The following is a 17,121-nucleotide window of genomic DNA, read 5'->3' as shown; positions in this document are numbered from 1 at the left end:
CTGCATTGCGCAGATTTTCCCCGACTTCTGTTTCCCTCCCTCTTCCCCCGCAGTTTGTAAATTCCTGGGCCTTCACGTTTGTCGACTGTAGGGTGGCGCCAGGATTTCTCACGTTTGTCGACTGTAGGGAGGCGCCAGGATTTCCTGGGTTTACCCACCGGGCCACCCTCTAACCCCCTTTTGCATCACGGAGTCTTTGCAATGCTGTGTCATGATTGTGGTATTGGCTTGTGTGGAGTAGGCTGCTTGATCTTTTCTCTAACACCATATTTCTTCCACTAATGCTGTTATTTGGTAAGCTGTCCGTGGTGTCGTAAGACTGAAATGTACTTAAGCCTTTTGGTGTTTGGAAAGTACTTTCTGTGGTGACGATTGCAGCGGAGCTATTCTGCCTCAGGGTAGTTGTTAAGCCCTCTAGAGAAGTATACCACCTGCAAGACACATCGTATAGCAACCTTTTCTTGTAATCAGTGTTATTTACTTTCCTCTGATTTTAATAAACTCTTTAGATGAGTCTATTTCTTCCTTATTTTTGTCTTTTAATGTTCTATTTTGTTTGGATTTATTTCATTTATTTATGCATATAGCAGCTGGAGCCCAGCGCGAGGTGGGGGAGTGAGAGGAGTCACCAGAGGCAGTGGGGAGCAGAACTGGCAGATCTACTGAAATACACTGCTGAGGGGAGCAGTGGACGGGTCTGGAGAGGTCTGTGGTACTATGTGGGTCATTTCCCTGGTGGAGGATCAAATTCCTGCTGCTGTGGCTGTGGATAGCTTCATTGAGCTGAGACTTAACCCTTTGCACCACCAGGGCGGCCCCATCTTTTAATATTTTAGATGGAGAAATAATGTACCTTAACTTACTCAGTTTGCATAGTTTTTAGGAATTATTTGTGATTTGGTAGAGTTTTTGCTGTGTCCCAGTAACTCTAGGGGAAAAAATTATAGCAACCCTTCTCCTCCAAATGTATAGTTAAGTATTTCTTAGGCACTGGGAAGTTCTTTTCAGATTGTTAACAATTTCTTTTGATAGTTAGATTCAGCAGATGAGAGGAAAGGAAAGGAAACTGAGGTTTTGAATTATGTCTTACAATGGGCCAAACTATGAGATTTTTCTATAAATAGATCAACGTAGAGATTGCAACATTTGGATTTCTGCTGTGATTACACTGTTTGCTACTGCACACATAGTTGCTTTTATTTTTGCATCATTATTTTACTTTTGAATTTACTGAATTATCAATATTTAACCAACTATACAGTTTAGCAAGTATTTATTAAGTGTTTTTCATTGAATCATGAAAGTACAGTAGAGGAAAAAAATTGGCTGCTTCTTCCAACAATTAAATAGACATGGGAAGAGGGTAATAGAAATGTATAAAAATATAAGGTATACTACCAAAAACATGCCATTTAATCCTCTCCTCTGTAATTGCTTTACATTATACTTCAGACATCTTGCCATTCCAATTTAGTATGACTTAGTTATAGAAATTATGTTGTATTGTGCAGCTTAACAGTCTTGGCTTCTGAAGTAGTAAATAGTTTGCAGACATTATCGTTGCTTTTTTTTTCCTTTGTGAAGATGGTCTTGATCATTGTGAACACTTCAGAGTGATACTTCTGTATGAAACTCAGCCTTAGGCAACCTGTAAAGGTGGAAATCACCATTTACTGTATGGAGTATAGTTAATTTTAATGAACTCTGAAGTACATCTGCTTTAAAATAATGACAATAATATACAAATGCTTGCCAGTTCTTTTAAAGATACTAATAGAGGAATACCAGTGGTATGGATGAGCTGAATATATGTTTATTTTATTCATGTAACAGCAAAATTAATCTGATATGTGGTAAGATCTCAAGGGAGGTGTTAATTGAGTGACATGGTCATTAAGCACATAAACACTCTGCTCTTGGTTTTAACTGCCAAGATCTAATTTAAGAACATACTATCTTATGTTTCTATTTCAAATGTCTCCTTTCTACCAGTTTTCCAAACCATCTCAAATAATTTTCTTACTGCAAATAGACTGTGTCATTTCTTTCTCAAAAATTATGCTCTCACAGCATTTGTAGGCTATTTTCAACTTTGGTTTTGTAAATTCCCTAGAACTCTATGTAAAAGTAGAGTATATTTATATTTTTTTTGTGGAAAGAGTGCATAGACTTCCTTGGTGTTATATTAAATGAGTTTAATACAAGTAAATCATCTAAGTATTTACAGAAAGCACTTAATGAGCATTTTGTGCATACTTCCATTTTCACTAAATTATGAGCCCATTGAGAGGAGATGTTATGATGAAAGGAGATTTAGTTGCATACCTAACCCTCACTAAAAGATTCTGAATGTTTTTATGCTATAAGACCACTTTCTCCTGCTTTTTTTTCTTTTACGATTTATTTATTTATGCGTACAAGAAGGACTTAAAATAGTCAACACCTAGAAATCACTGCTGACACTATATCAGAGCATCTTGTTGAAGAGCCCAGTTGTAGTAAAACTCAAGATAAGAATAGGAAATAGGAATTGGGAAAGAGAGCACATAGAACTCCTGGGGGAATCTCTGTTAAGAGCAATAGGGCCCTCCCTGGTGGTGCTACGGGTTAGGACTCAGCACTGCAAGCTAGCTGCAGCAGCTTCAGTGGAGTTCAATCCCCTACTGCAAGGTGACCCTCATGGTGCCGCAGATTTCTCCTGACCCGCCCACTGTTCCCCTCAGCAGTGTACTTCTTTGGTCTGCCTGTCCTGGTCCCCACTCTGTCTCTGGTGAATACTCTCACAATCTCTGCACCTCTGGCTTGTACCCCAGTTCTGTATGAATAAATTTAAAAGAAAAGAACAATAAATGGGGCTGAAAGTAGAGAAAAGTTAAGGAAGAGAGATGAAATACTTAGGGTTGCACCATGTTCCCATTACATACAGTCACCTAGGACCAGCAACTGGAAACTACAGGCAGAGCTGAGTGGCCAGGTGAAGATACATAACATGGAGAGCAGGTGGGTAGAGAGTGCTCTTGTTTTCTACTGCCCAACTTGTACCCTGGTACTGCTGGGAAGGAGACATGTCGAAGAGATGTGGGTGAGAGATAGTGTAATGGCAGCTGTTATCTTACTGTGATATCTCCTTTATCTAGGACCTGTTTTAGAACCATTTGCCTATGGAACCTTATAGAAGGTTACATGGCTTGTGACTCACTGAAAGCCTCATTAGCTCCACTTCAAGCCGACCTTTTTGGTTGAGCGTTTGCACACGAAGGAATGGGTAAATTGAGGTGTTTTATTAGGAAACTGTTAATATCCCATCTTCTTTTTCTTCCCTATGCACACCCTATCAAAGATCTATCATGCTGGATCTACTACCTTTGTATGAAGCAGAAGGCATGACCCAGTTTTAGAGCATGCAAGTTTGGGGATACCTCTCTGTAAGGCAGTAGTAAAAGACTAGACTAACATACTGTTCAAACAAAATTGTCAAAGGTGCTTGGAGAAAAAATGATTAAAAAATGGGCAGGAGGAAAGGCAAAAAAAGTGAAACACAACCTCAAACTCAGATGAAGGCAGCTAGCTGAGGTTCAGAAATCAGGTTAAGTACAACTTAATAGTAATTTACAGAAAAGTTACAAAGATAATACAGTCTTCACTTTGTAACTTTTCTGTAAATTCATTGCTGTTCCAAAATAAAATGCTTATATAAAATATTGTACCGTGACCTCTTTACTTAAAAACCTGTTACGGCTTCTCATTTGATTCACCGTAAAAAGTCAGCATCCTTGTATTGGCATACAAGCGTCAACATGATCTGGTTCTCTGTTACCACTCTAACCATGTCTGTTCCTATTCTCTTTCCCACATTGTGTCCTAGCCTTACTGGCTCATTCCTTAAACACTACACTCCACCTTAGGACTGAGTACTTCAGAGTACTTCATCTGTTTGGAGTGCTTTTCCCCAGATATCCACACACAAAGTAAATCCTTCATTTTTTCATGTATTTGTGCAAATGCCGGCTTTTCAATAAAGCCTACACCATTTTTCTATGTAAAACAGCTTTACAACCACCTGTGTACATTCTGTCCACCACAACCTGGTCTCTGTACTCCCAGTTTCCTTCACCTTGTTTTATCTTCTTTCACCATAGCTGTTCTCACCATACTGTGTACTACTATGTGCATTTTAATTGCTTGTCTCCTCTATTATGTAGAAAATTTTACAGACTGGAGTTCTCATCTATTTTGTTCCCTTATGGCAATTCCTAAAACACTGTCTAAGGTGGGGAAGTACACGATATATTTTGGTTGAATGAATGAACTTGACTGGATATTTAAATTGTAATTTTTGATTTGCAGTCAGTCTGAAACATTGAATTGTTTATCATTTCCATTTACCATGTTATTTCTTGCCTCCAAGCCTTTGCTTATGCAGATTTTTTTGCCTGGAATAACTTTCCTATCTTTCTTCTTCATTCCTAAATCTTTTTCACCCATCCATTACCCTTTTAAGATTCATATCAGATATAACTCAAAGAAGTGTTCCTTGAAATTGTCAGGGGGCTTATGTGGTACTTTTCAGAGGAACTCCCCTCTGCTTCTGCTTTATAAGGTTGCAAAAATAATTCTTCTTAGGCTTTTTCTCTCTTACTAGAGAACTGGGACTATGTCATATTTACTATGGGATATCAGAGCATGGTACATAGGAATTGCTCAATGATTGTTTGAATGCATGGATGGCAAGACTAAAGACACTCAACTATAAAGCAGTTAGAGTTTTCAGTTTATGCATTATTTTGCTATAGTTTGTTTTTAAGGAAAATAATAGAAGGATAGACCTTTGTGTGTGAGTAGGAGGTAGTCAATGTACTTCATAGCCCTGGGTCATTTGCCCCAGTCCTTTGTGAGGCCATCAGCACTGATGTGAAAGTGAGTTGTGCTTTTCTTCTAAGACACTGCCTAATATCCAGGAACAGAGAGTTATAATTAGCAAGCTTTGTAATGTTAACAAAATTGGACAGCTCTAGAGAAAACAGTGCTATTGAGGCTCTCTTTGCCCTAAAGAAGAAATCCCTGCTGAAATTCCATATCGCTCAAGAGGCACTGGGCCACTGGTGCCCATAGCCATAACTGTTAATTTTTTACTTCAGTGCTACTGGGAAATAGCAGGGTGTTTACAAGATATTGTGCAGATATTCTCCCAATGATATGGAAATTTTCTCTCTCTTTTTTTAAGGTTTATTATTTATGCACTCAAGAGCTGGGGTGCAGGTCAGAGATGCAGATGTGTGTGTGTGAGAGGATTCGCCAGAAACAGAGTGGGGAGCAGAACAGACAGATCCACTGAAATGCACTCCTGAGGGGAGGAGTAGGCTAGACAGGAAAGGTCTGCTGCACCATGTGGATCACCTCCCTGGCCTAAGGATCGAACTCATTTCTCAGTGGCTGCGGAGAGCTCCATAGTGGTATATGCCTCAACCCCTTTCACCACCAGAGAGGTTTAGTTAAAGTTTAGTTAATGATGATTAGGTTGTATGATACTTGGCACATAAATTGAGTGAATTAATTTTGCTCTTAAAACACTCTTTAACCCTAGGAAATGTGCTAAAGATTCTAACTACCTTTTATCTTTAAGCATTTTGAATTCAAACTGTCCTCTGTTTCATTATCATTGTTGCAGTCTATATGTCAGTCAATTCTAACTTTGCCTAACATTTAGGAGTATCAAAATAGGAAGGAAATTTAAAAATCCTGAAAAGACTTCAGAGTTTATAATGTGGTTGAAAATTATGAGACTTGAAACAAGACATAAATACAGGATGGTCATCCAAGAAATACTTGTTTCTAGAGCCTTGCTAACCCTGCAGAAGTTACCAAAATGCTGAAATAAGCAAGGAACTTCATCCGTCAGTTGTATGAGAGGATATTGTAGTTTGTAATTTTATCTGAATTGTTAATTTTATTTTATTTGAATCATTAAGAATTTTAGTTTTTTTTTTCTTTAAGAATTTTAGTTTTTAAGAATGATTTTAGTCATTTGGAACAGAAGCAAGTGGCTGCTAAGAAATAAGACACAGCCATTGTTAAAGGTTCTGACAGTGTAAATATTGACATGCTGAGATAGGTCAATATTTACCATAGAATTTGTAAGTTGCCAAGTTCCTGTTTAAGAAATGTGACCCTAGCATTGAACACAGTATATCAATAAATAAGGAATATACCCAAATGAACAGCTGCTCAGAGAAAATAGAGTAACATCTGTCTAAACTTTAGGATACATGAAAAGTTAAAAATGTATTGTTTCTTTGGTAATTTGTATGTAGACACATGTACAGGGTAATAAATGAATATTGTTCCATATGGGAGTTTAACTTTCTTTAAATAACAGTATGTTTGTAGTTTAAGCCTCATAATTAATCAGCTGTGGTGTAATATTCATTTGTATATTGACTAAAAATTTTTGCCTTAATAGTGTGTTTAGGAACAATCCATTTAAAAAAATGTTCTTATTCAGAAACTTGTTCAAACATGATTCAAGTCATGACTTAGGTATTACTTTTGGAAATCAAAAAGTTTGTGCTCTGAGAATTTAGCAATTGAGAAAATATAAAATGTTTCTTATGTTTAAATGTGGTGAGAAAGTCTGATCTGGTTATTATCTCAGAACCAAATCTGTGCATTTAAGAAGGAGCAAAGCAATGTATTTGGTTGAATACCACAGTTCAACACTGTTAATTCCCATGTGACTGTCAAACAGTACTTGATTTAAAGCAGAGACATTAGAAGCTTTTACATCAACTCATTGGAACCACATAATCTTGTATTTGCTTGACAGACTTATGGAAGAAGGTTACCAATTTAATATTCTTTGAATGACAGTCCTAAGACATGGGTATTGGAACTGATTCTCTCATTGCTTCTCTTTTGTGATAGCAGAGATTGACGTCATTAATGTAGTAATTTAATATTATACCCGTTTTTTAATACCAGGTTTATAATTGTGAAGAAAATCTAAAAAATATCACTGAGGTAATATATGCTTTCCAAGGTTACATTTATTTTATTTTTATAAATAGGTTGATAAACACAACTTGTGTATAGGTTCTTACGAGGTTTGTAACATTTCTTGCAGTATATTAAAATAGAGATAACAACATTTTAAAATTTAACTTGGCTGGAATCCTCCTTTAGAAAGAATTTGCAAGTGTTTTGAGGGAAGACATTGAGTTTTTCAGAGAAAATATTAGAATTGCTAATTTAAAACTTGGAAAATATATTTTGCCAAGTAACCGAAACTCAAATCGTTTTTTTTTTTTTTTTTCTTCTAGAATCATTAAGTCCTTATGCAAAATATTCTCCAGTGGTCTTCTTGAACCACCAATTACCATCATTTATTATGCAGCGATAACAATGTTGCCCAGTATTTTAAAAATGTCATGTATTTTTCATTTGATGCGAATGTAAGCATGTTAAACTAAAATGTAAACTTCCTGTTTGGTGTTGAATTATTATGAGTTTGACATATTATTTCCTAACGTGGCATTTAGATCGCTATGATATATACATTTTGCTTAAAGCTTTTTGCAGGTACTAAGAGGTAATTGAGGTTAAGAGAATTCAGTGTTTTTTAAGAATCTGAGAAGGAAAAATATAACATAGAGTTGTTTAAATTACAGATTAAATGAATTTAGCCACTTGAATTCAGGTCACTTAATGAGTATGTACTAAGAACTGTGGTATATTAATATTGATTAGGTCAAAATCTATAATTGCATGTTTCTAATGATAGGACACCTGATGGGAAATTTTGAGAATCCTTACTGTGGTTGTTCTTGCTGGTTTTTTACTGTGGTTATTATGTGCAATCTCTGAATATTTGTGATTTGTTGGAGTATTTGGAAGTTGTTCTATTTGTCAGTGACCAGTGATCACCTGGACCTCTTTAGCCAGTGACACCTTGGAAAAAATCAGATTTTTCAGAGAAAGATTCCCTATTCCAAGCACTTGAGGACAGAGAAGTCGGCTTCAGACTTAGTAGAGGTACTACATCAAACCCTTAAGAGTACACTCAGGGGCCCTCCCTGGTGGCTCAGCGGGTTAAAGCACAGCACTAAGAAAGCTTAAGCCACTTACTCATTCAGCATGAGTTCGATCCCCGCCTGCCCCGGAGGTGACCACATGGCGCGGCAGACCTCTCCTGACCCGCCCGCTGCTCCCCTCAGCAGTGTACTTCGTCGATCTGCCTGTTCTGCTCCCCACTCTGTCTCTGGTGAAGCCTCTCACCCTCCGCATCTCTGGCCTGTACCCCAGTTCTGTATGAATAAATAAATAAATTAAAAAAAAAAAAAGAGTACACTCAGACTTTTTGAGATGTTGGGGTGTTTTCTAACACCAGTAACCAATTCTCCAATTCTCCAACACTAACTGGATGCCCAACAGTTCAGTGTAACTCTAACACTATCTACCTGGAATTAGTGTTAGTTCCCACAGTTTGAAGGGCACAGTCCCACCAGATTGCCCTCACTGCAGTTGGTAGTCACAGTCCTGGGCCACCTATATTTCTCACTAAAGTTCTATGAATGGGGAGTTTCCATACAATCTCCTTGTCAGGTTTGATAATTTACTAGAATGTCTTGGTGAACTCAGGAAAACACTTCACTTATGCTTTCTGGTATATAGGATACAGATGAGAGACAAACAAATGGAAGGGGTACCTAGAGCAAGATCTGGGGGTCTGGAGGTCAGGGTAGAAAGCTCCTTGCTCTCAATTGACAAGCTACTTGGGCTACTCTCCATGTACACTGATGTGTTCCCTAAGTGGGAAGCTCTCCGAATTTGGTTGTTCCAGAGTTTCTTAAGAGCTCGATCATTATCTATGTCCTTCCCTGGTTCTATCCTAGGAATGAAGCCAAAAGTACCAATTGGCTAATCACTTGGTCTTTCTAATCATTTCCATCCTACAGTGATCTGGAGACCCTAAATCATCTTATTAGCACAAACTTTGCTGTGATTGTTATGAATAACAAAAGACACTCCTAGTACTCAGGAAATTCCAAGGGTTTTGGAGCTATGTCTGGGGCAAAGACTAAATATATTTCTTATTTTTATACCAACTAGTGTTGGCTTTTTTCTCTGTTTTTAACGAACCAACATTTAAAAGTTAGGTAACTTGTGCATAAAAATAGTGATTTGGAAGTTTGTTGGATAAACAGAATACAGGCCACACAAGGCCAGTACTTGCGCATGCTAACAGTCTGCACTCAGTAATGGCTATGTGTGTGTGGGTGTTTTTTTTTTAAAAGATCTATTTATTTGTGTGTACAAGAACTGAGGAATGGGGCAGAAGTGCAGTAGGTGAAAAGATTCACCACACACTCAGTGGGAGCAAAACAGGCAGATCCACTGAAATGCACTGCTGAGGGGAGCAGTGGGCTGGTCAGGAGAGGTCTGCCTCACCATGTGGGTCACCTCCCTGGGGGTGGGGGTGGGGGGGATCTAATTGTGCTGCAGGGCTTTAGAGAGCTTCATAATGCTGTGCTTTAACTGCTTGTGCCACCAGGAGGGCCCTGGTGATGTATTTTTATGATCATTTGTAATTTCCATTTTGCCACTTTCCACTCCTTACACCATGACTAAATATGGGCCTACACCTGGCTTGTATAGCCCCTGCAGGAATTAGGATGTCCATACCCATGCTAGGAAATACAGGGTTTCATTTAAATTTTAGCAGGTGCAAAATATCAGTACAATTTGAGAATACATAATTCAGTGGGATTCAGAATTAAATCCTTTACTTACATAGCGAGGAACTCCTCCCTCCCAGGAGTTGTCCAAAATATGTTCAAGAATGCGGCTAAAAATGACTTGGACTCAGAAATTGTAGCATGAGAAATAAGTATGTAATTATTCATCCTCTTTGGAATGTAAGCTCATGAGCTGTTTATAACTTAACTCTTGTTTGAAGCATGTGAAATTGCCAATTTTTGTTGGTTAAAAGTTGTAAAACAGTGGCGATCTAATATGGCTTCTAAATATGACTAAGTTAGGTAAAGTCACCAGCTGAGTCTATGTTTTAGGTATTATTTTTTTTCTTGGATTAACTTTCATTTCTCTTGTTACCTAATTTAACCATTTATCCCCTTATTTGCCATTAGATAACAGACAGGTAAATGAGTGTATATGTATAAGTATATGGGGGGGGGCATGTCTGTGAATGAGAAGAATGATCAGTACAATTCTGATTCCTTTTCTACAATATAAATTCTTATAGTTACATCTCAATTCTGAGCAGCACATTTTTCAAGTACAAAAGACTAAGCTGTCTCTCCTGGGAACACACCCTCATTCTTCTCAAATATGAGGTTAAGAAATCATAACTACTGAATTCTTAATGAAAAAAGACTTCCTTTCAGTTACTACTTTATCTCTTCAGTTCTGATAAGTGTCATTCTCATATGAAACTCTTACAGTTATAGTTGAAGTGTTCTTGTGAACCTTTATGAAATTTCCCAAATGACAAGTGTATTCTCATCCTTTCTTTCAGGGTTGTGTGCAATCAAGAGTGGTCATTTGATGATACAAATACAGTCGTAATCTCGGAACTTTTGGGTCTAGTTTTAAGGTCATTTGGATATCTAGGTATTAGATTTTATGTGGGAAAAATAATTCAGGCATCAAGTTACTGCTTTTTAATTATCACTTTATAGGGTAAGAGAAAGGAGAGGACAGGAAGTGAAATTTAAATGAGTCGCTGAAAAAGGTTGTTAATGGTGTTTGTAAAAGATAGGCAGAGGAAACGATTAGTAATGTGATACTTGGAATGCCAGCAGCTGGCATTCCACAGTCCTAAGAGCTAACTGAGAATGGACTATGACCATGGCAAAGATGCCTCATATGCCTCATTCTTCAGATTTATTTGATAGTTCTCATGCATTATGACCATGGCAAAGATTCCTTATTCTTTAGATTTATTTGATAGTTCTCATGCATTATTCCTAAAACATTAGATTGTAATTTAGTGTATTCTTACAACATCAACTGTTACAGGCTTTTTTTTTTTAAAAACAGAATTATGCCTATAATGCAGGAAGATGGAAAAGGGACAAATAAGCATTTTTTTAGAGAAAAAAATTAAACAGAATTATGCCAACAAACTTAACTATTTTACTGTAATTTAGGGTAATAAACCCCTCCTATTATACTGGAGTTGAGTAGCTTCTTGGACATGGGACTTTCAGTGTTAAAGTCCAGGAAATGTTAGATCTTCCTGGACAGATCATCACCATTCTTTCATTCAATATTGTTAGAATGGTGATGATGTGATTAGGAAGATATTTACTAATTTTATGAATTCTTTAACCTTAAAGTTTAGAAAATTCTAAGATATATTATTTCAGGAAAGTACTCCTATAGAATCCTAGTTTGATATTTTTAAAAATTCCTTTGAAAATTAAAGATAAATTGATTTTGTAGTTTTTTTTTTTTAAGATTTATTTATTTGTGCATACAGAACTGGGGTACAGCCCAGAGGCTCAGGGGTGGCGAGAGGTTTCACCATAGACAGAGTGGGGAGCAGAACAGGCAGAATGACTAAGTACACTGCTGAGGGGAGCAGCGGGCAGGTCAGGAGAGGTCTGCCACGCCAGGTGGTCACCTCTGGGGCAGGCGGGAATCAAGCTCATGTGGAAGTGGCTTTAGCTTCTCAGTGCTGTGCTTTAACCCGTTGCGCCATCAGGGAGGGCCAGATTTTGTAGTCATTTTTTTGAGTAAAACTCGAATTTGCCCTTTAATCAGATAAAAAAATGAACGAGCCAAGTTACATACTATTAATAACAAATGATAAGTTAAAAAATTCCTCCGTGTGGCATTTCTGATAAGATAAACATGAATGGCAATGATTTAAAAAGTAATAAAGAAGTAGGAAAATAGCCTTTTGTTAGCACTTAGTTTATCTGAATGGCTGCATATTTGTCTTATCAAATGGAGGCATCCTTTCTTATTTAGCAATAAATATAAATCTTTCTTATTTAGCAACTACATGTTTCTATCTTTGAAAATTTGTAATGTGAGAGAACATTACAGAAGATGTTTTTTTTCCCCTCCACACTTAAAGGCTTACACTTTTCTTTTTCTTTTCCTCATTCAAAAAAAAAAAAATCAAAAAATAATGTGATCAGGAATCTAATTACAGACTATTAACAGCTTGTGCTGGTGCTGATCTCTGTTTTGAACTCACTTTAGGTATCAGCCTACTTTTCTCAACAAGGGGGCACTTAAGTTAATTGCTTCATTAGAAACATGCATTTAGTTCTTTCTGATCTGTAAGTACAACTCTTTGGCTTAACTGCAGAAGTTTGAACACCTGCAGACCAAGCAGCTTGAAAAGAAGTCATAAATTGCCATAAAGGAAACTAAAAGAAGCTCAAGTTCAAAATGGTGTTTATCAATGATACAGTGTTGTCACTAACTTGAGCTGACCTAAGAGAGTTGGCTTCTAAACTGCTCCTTATCAGCATCCAAAAGGGCATACAAAATTCTTTGTAAACTAATTTAAAAAGTGTCTTGTTTATTCAGAAGCAACTGTGAATGGTATTTGTTCAGCGTGTAGTTCACATCAATTGCATACCAGCCAACAACTTATTTCTCTCTAAGAGAGAAGCCAAGTATCAAAGACACAAAGTACTAAAGATAAGCTTCTCAATTCTCAACTGTTCTGAGTTCTCAATAAAGCTACTCATGTACAAATGGGGTGGGACCCAACTGTTTCCACCTGCAGGCTTGTCTTAGATCCTTGCCTCTAGTTGGGAGAGGTACTGATACTACTGTGACCTTTAGTGCCCTTAGAAAACAAAACACAGGCTTCCTTATGGCCCTAATCAATCAGTCCCTATTAAGGGGATTCCAACCCCCAACCTTCCTTCAAGTGGTCTTGGGGGAAAAAAAAAAAAAAAAAAGCCATGCAAAGAGATCCTTCATTCATTCTTCCTGAATCTTTAAAGACATTCCAAGTCATCCTTTTTTTCTATTTCTCTGGTTGATTCTAGATATTTTGTGTTTGATATTTAATGAGAGTGACCTCAGCATGTAAAGTGCTTTTTAAATAGGTTCAAATGGTTCCTTATTAGGAAATTAAGGCTCAGTTGAAATAAAAACAAAACATTTCTGAGGCTACAGAAACACAAAACACTTATAGGATAGTGATTTGTCATTTGTCTAATATAAATATATATATTAATTGCTTAAACATGTCTCACAGGTAGTATCTGAACTTTCAAATCTTGGCCTTCTGAAACTAATAGAAGCTTTTAGATAAAATAATTTTTGTGATAAATATTTAGTGTTGATCAAAAATTTGGAAAATGTTTAAACATAAATATTCAAAGATATTAAAAATAATCTGATCCCTACATGTCTTCTTAATATTATTCAGAATAAGGCCCTTTGTGTTATTATGAAAATAAGATGAATTACTGACAGGCATATGGAATAGTGCATTTTAAACTAATCTGTATAATTTGAAGTTTGTAACCTGTTTCAAATATGGTAAAAAATAACCCTGAAACTGGCTGCTGTTTTACCATTATCATAAATGCTGCCTTTTCCTTTCATAAAGTTCTATTAATGTACATAGTCCTGATTCTTGAGCACACTTAAAAAGAAATGACCTCTGGATGCACATGAGTTTCTATATGTTTGTATATCAACTCCACGGAGGCAAAACATGGTCTTGATAAATAATTTCTGTTACTTGATTCTCAAAAAATTGTGGGGTTTGAGGTGCATTAAAATTATGAAAACCTCTTTGTGCCTTTTTAATGATGCATAAACAAATAGTAACACATTGTCCAGCAACTTTCAAATGTAAGGATTACAAAGAATGCAAATAATTTACTACATGTTGGTTGTGATGTCATTTTTTTTTTTTTTTTTTGAGTTGGGGGCCCTGGGTTCATTCTAGGAAGGTTTCACCAAAGCTCCCCTTTTGGGAGCACAGGGCGGGATTCTTCATGAGGCAGAGACTCAGTTATATTTAAAGAGTAAGTTTATTAGAAAGAGACAGGAGAGGAAAACGCACTTGCATAGGTGCAAGTGGGGAGGAAGTGCTGCCTGAAAGGGACAGGTTTGCAGAGAGAGAAGCCTGCATAGTTGCAGGCTGGCGGCCTAAGGAGAGCCGCCTCTGCTGGGGTGGTCAATGCAGAGAAGTCCCAGCATGATCATAGGCAGCCAAGCAGGCTGCTGCCCCACGGAAGGAGAGAGTGGGTGGGAAGAAGCACCTGCACAGTCACAGGTGGGCAGTGGAGCAGCTGCCCTGTGCTGGTGGAGAGACTGCCCTGATATAGGCAGTTTCTCTTAGGGAGTGGTTCACTCCTTGTGAGCCTGGGTAGAACTTGAAAGGATCAGAGATTTCCTGATGAGCTTCATCTTCATTTCCTTATCTTTTACCTTTTGGGTCTGAGTTTCAGGCACAGCCCCCAATAGTCTGTTATCTGCTGGGACCTCTTGGAGACATCCAGGCATCCTGGACATCCTGTACATTGGGCTTTGGTGCCTGAGGACCTTGATTTTATGGCTGTGTCAATTGCTTCACTAGCTCCTTCTATCTGTCCTCTTTGTGCGACTCAATCTTGTGATGCCTCCTGTGCATTCCTCCCTCCATCATTTGTATTAACTAATCTGAAAGAAAGTAGTCACAGGCGGTAAACCAGTTCAATACTAAGCACTTCTAGGAAAATGCGACCTCAGTGTAGAAAAAATTTTTGAGTAAAACATAAATGATTATTTTTTACAGTGATTGTGAGGAAGTCAAAATCTATAAATTTACATATTTTAATGATGTTAATATCTTATCAACATGACTATGTTTGTTTTATAACTTTGTAATTACCAGAAAGAATAATTTTCTAGAAAACTACATAGAAACTAGAATTATTGTTAATTTATCACTTGGTGGGATCTTACGTTCCTAATTTTAGATTTTTTTTTTTCATTTATTATGGACATTTTCTCTGCTACCTTATCTCATAGCACAGCAATGGCATACTATAATTAAGGATCCCTACCAACCCACAGGAGCTAAAGATCTATAAGTAAGTTAGCCTTGTTTTGTGTAACAATGTGAATTTCTTTTATTTTCAGTTCCTAATGATAAAAATGTGCTTTATTTACGAAAACATAATAACTTTAAATTGAGAAAACAAATTCAAGATTCAGATTTAAATGTTACTCTTGTTAAGTAATTATTAACCAATTTGTAAATTAATGTTAATTAAAATTTTCTATTTTTGTAGCATATTTTTTGATCATAAAAACTTCAAGAATTTTATATCCTTCTTCCAAATAAAAGTTAATGAATTTTTTTTTTTGTTTTTTAAGGTTCATCTAGTAAAGGATTCATGCTGTATGACTAGAGAATAATTATCTCTGGTTTTTCCATCCATGAAGTTTGTGCTTTGCTCTCTGTTTTAACTTTCATATTTTATCCTTTTTATTTGTTAATTTTAGGGTTAATCTTTAGTTTTGTTAGTTTCTACAGTTTAAGTATCTCTTATTGAAATGAATGTGGTCAAAGGATATTTCTGTATTAGAAATGAATATAGCTGTTTGTTTTGAGCATAGTTACATGTGTTACAAGACAGTCTGGTTAATTTGAAATCATTCTGGACAAAATTCTATAGTGAATCACCAGAAGAATGACTTGTGAATTCATAGAATTCTATTTCTGATCATTACAAATGAGAATAGGATCAGTAAGAAAATGTTTCAGTTTTAATTGTCCTTTTTATTTTTTTTTTTAAATGGCATTGCTAGGTTGGAAAAATAAGCAGATTTTGCCAAGGACTCCCCTGATATCCTTGTGACTTAAATGGCGATAGCAGCAGCATGCTAATGAAGCTTAATGTTTGAAAGTCTACAAGATTTATTTTAATGGCAAGTCACAGGGATCTGTATTTGAGCTTGTATTCCTCAACATTTTGCATGAATGCTTTGATAGTGATTGTTACAATTTCTGACAAAAATATTATTTTATTCTTCTATAACAGGTGACCAGAAATGGAGAAAAAAGTAAGCAGAATCTCGCTTGCTTCTGAACCTGACATAATTCATTTTCTACAAATCACTTGGGAGAAAAGTCTAGGATCTGGTTTTGTTATTACACTCACTGATGGTCAGTCAGTGTGGACTGGGACAGGTAATATTAAAATTAAATTTCTTAAAAGTAAAATTTTGATAATGTGCTATGCTTTAGCCTTCAATGTTATAGCCACTAAATTGTATATTTTTTTAAAAAATATTTTATTTGTTTGTTTGTTTATGCATATAAGACCAGGGGTGTAGGCCAAAGGTACAGGGAGTGAGAGTATTCAACAGAGACAGAGTGGGGAGCAGAATAGGCAGATCCACTGAAATACACTGCTGAAGAGCGCAGTGGGTGAGTTTGGAAAGGTTTCTGTACCATGTGGGTTGGTTCCCTGGCTGGGATCAAACTCCTGCTGCTGTGATTGCTGATAGCTTCACAGTGCCAAGACTTAATCCCTTGCACCACCAGGAGGCCCCTTAAATTGTTTCTTTAAAAAGATAATTGAGAAAAATTAAAATATGGCTTTTTCTTGTTAATGCTATTTAACTGTATGTAGATTTCTAATATTTAGTGTATTCTCCTCTGATTAATATTAGTATCAGGATAGAGAAACAGACTTGTGCCCAAGCAAACTCTTGTTTCCATTTGTAAGTCAATGTACTAAAACATGGACCTGATCAGAGTTTTAAAGTGATCTCTTTATACAAAACATAAATCATACTTTTACATATATCTTTTCATAGGACTCCTGGGACATATTAGGAGGCACAGAGAGGTGGTTTGACTGGGCCAAGGGTTTGTGTTGGCTTGAGTGGTGCTTTTCTTTTTATTTCACAGACATAAATTGTTTGAATTATTTTCCAGTGACCGTGTACTAAATTTGTAACAAAATGAAATAGAACTTAGTTGAAAACTTTGTAAAGCAAGATTCAAATCCATATGGGGGATTTTGACTATGATTTTATGGAATAGAATTTTGATTTTTTAATCTTTGTTGACATCTTTTAAAATGACTTAATAACTGTGGCCTCCCTCGTGGCTAGGGGTTAAGTTTC

General features: G+C 36.6%; 1 protein-coding gene across 1 annotated transcript in view; it reads left to right on the top strand.

Moving 5' to 3' along the window:
* Positions 1–38: 38 nt before the first annotated feature.
* Positions 39–17,121, top strand: part of XRCC4 (X-ray repair complementing defective repair in Chinese hamster cells 4) — a 167,746-nt gene continuing 150,663 nt past the window's right edge. The window contains exons 1-2 of the mRNA XM_012721759.1: positions 39–294; positions 16,029–16,177. Coding sequence (XP_012577213.1) covers positions 16,039–16,177 — 139 coding nt within the window. The 5' untranslated portion in view covers positions 39–294; positions 16,029–16,038. The remainder of the gene's footprint in view (positions 295–16,028; positions 16,178–17,121) is intronic.

This window comes from Condylura cristata, unplaced genomic scaffold (genome assembly GCF_000260355.1).
Source record: "Condylura cristata isolate star-nosed mole 26May11 unplaced genomic scaffold, ConCri1.0 scaffold00007, whole genome shotgun sequence".
In the NCBI taxonomy this organism is placed as follows: Eukaryota; Metazoa; Chordata; class Mammalia; order Eulipotyphla; family Talpidae; genus Condylura; species Condylura cristata.
Note: the sequence above shows the minus strand (reverse complement) of the source record. Positions and strands in the feature narration are given on the sequence as shown.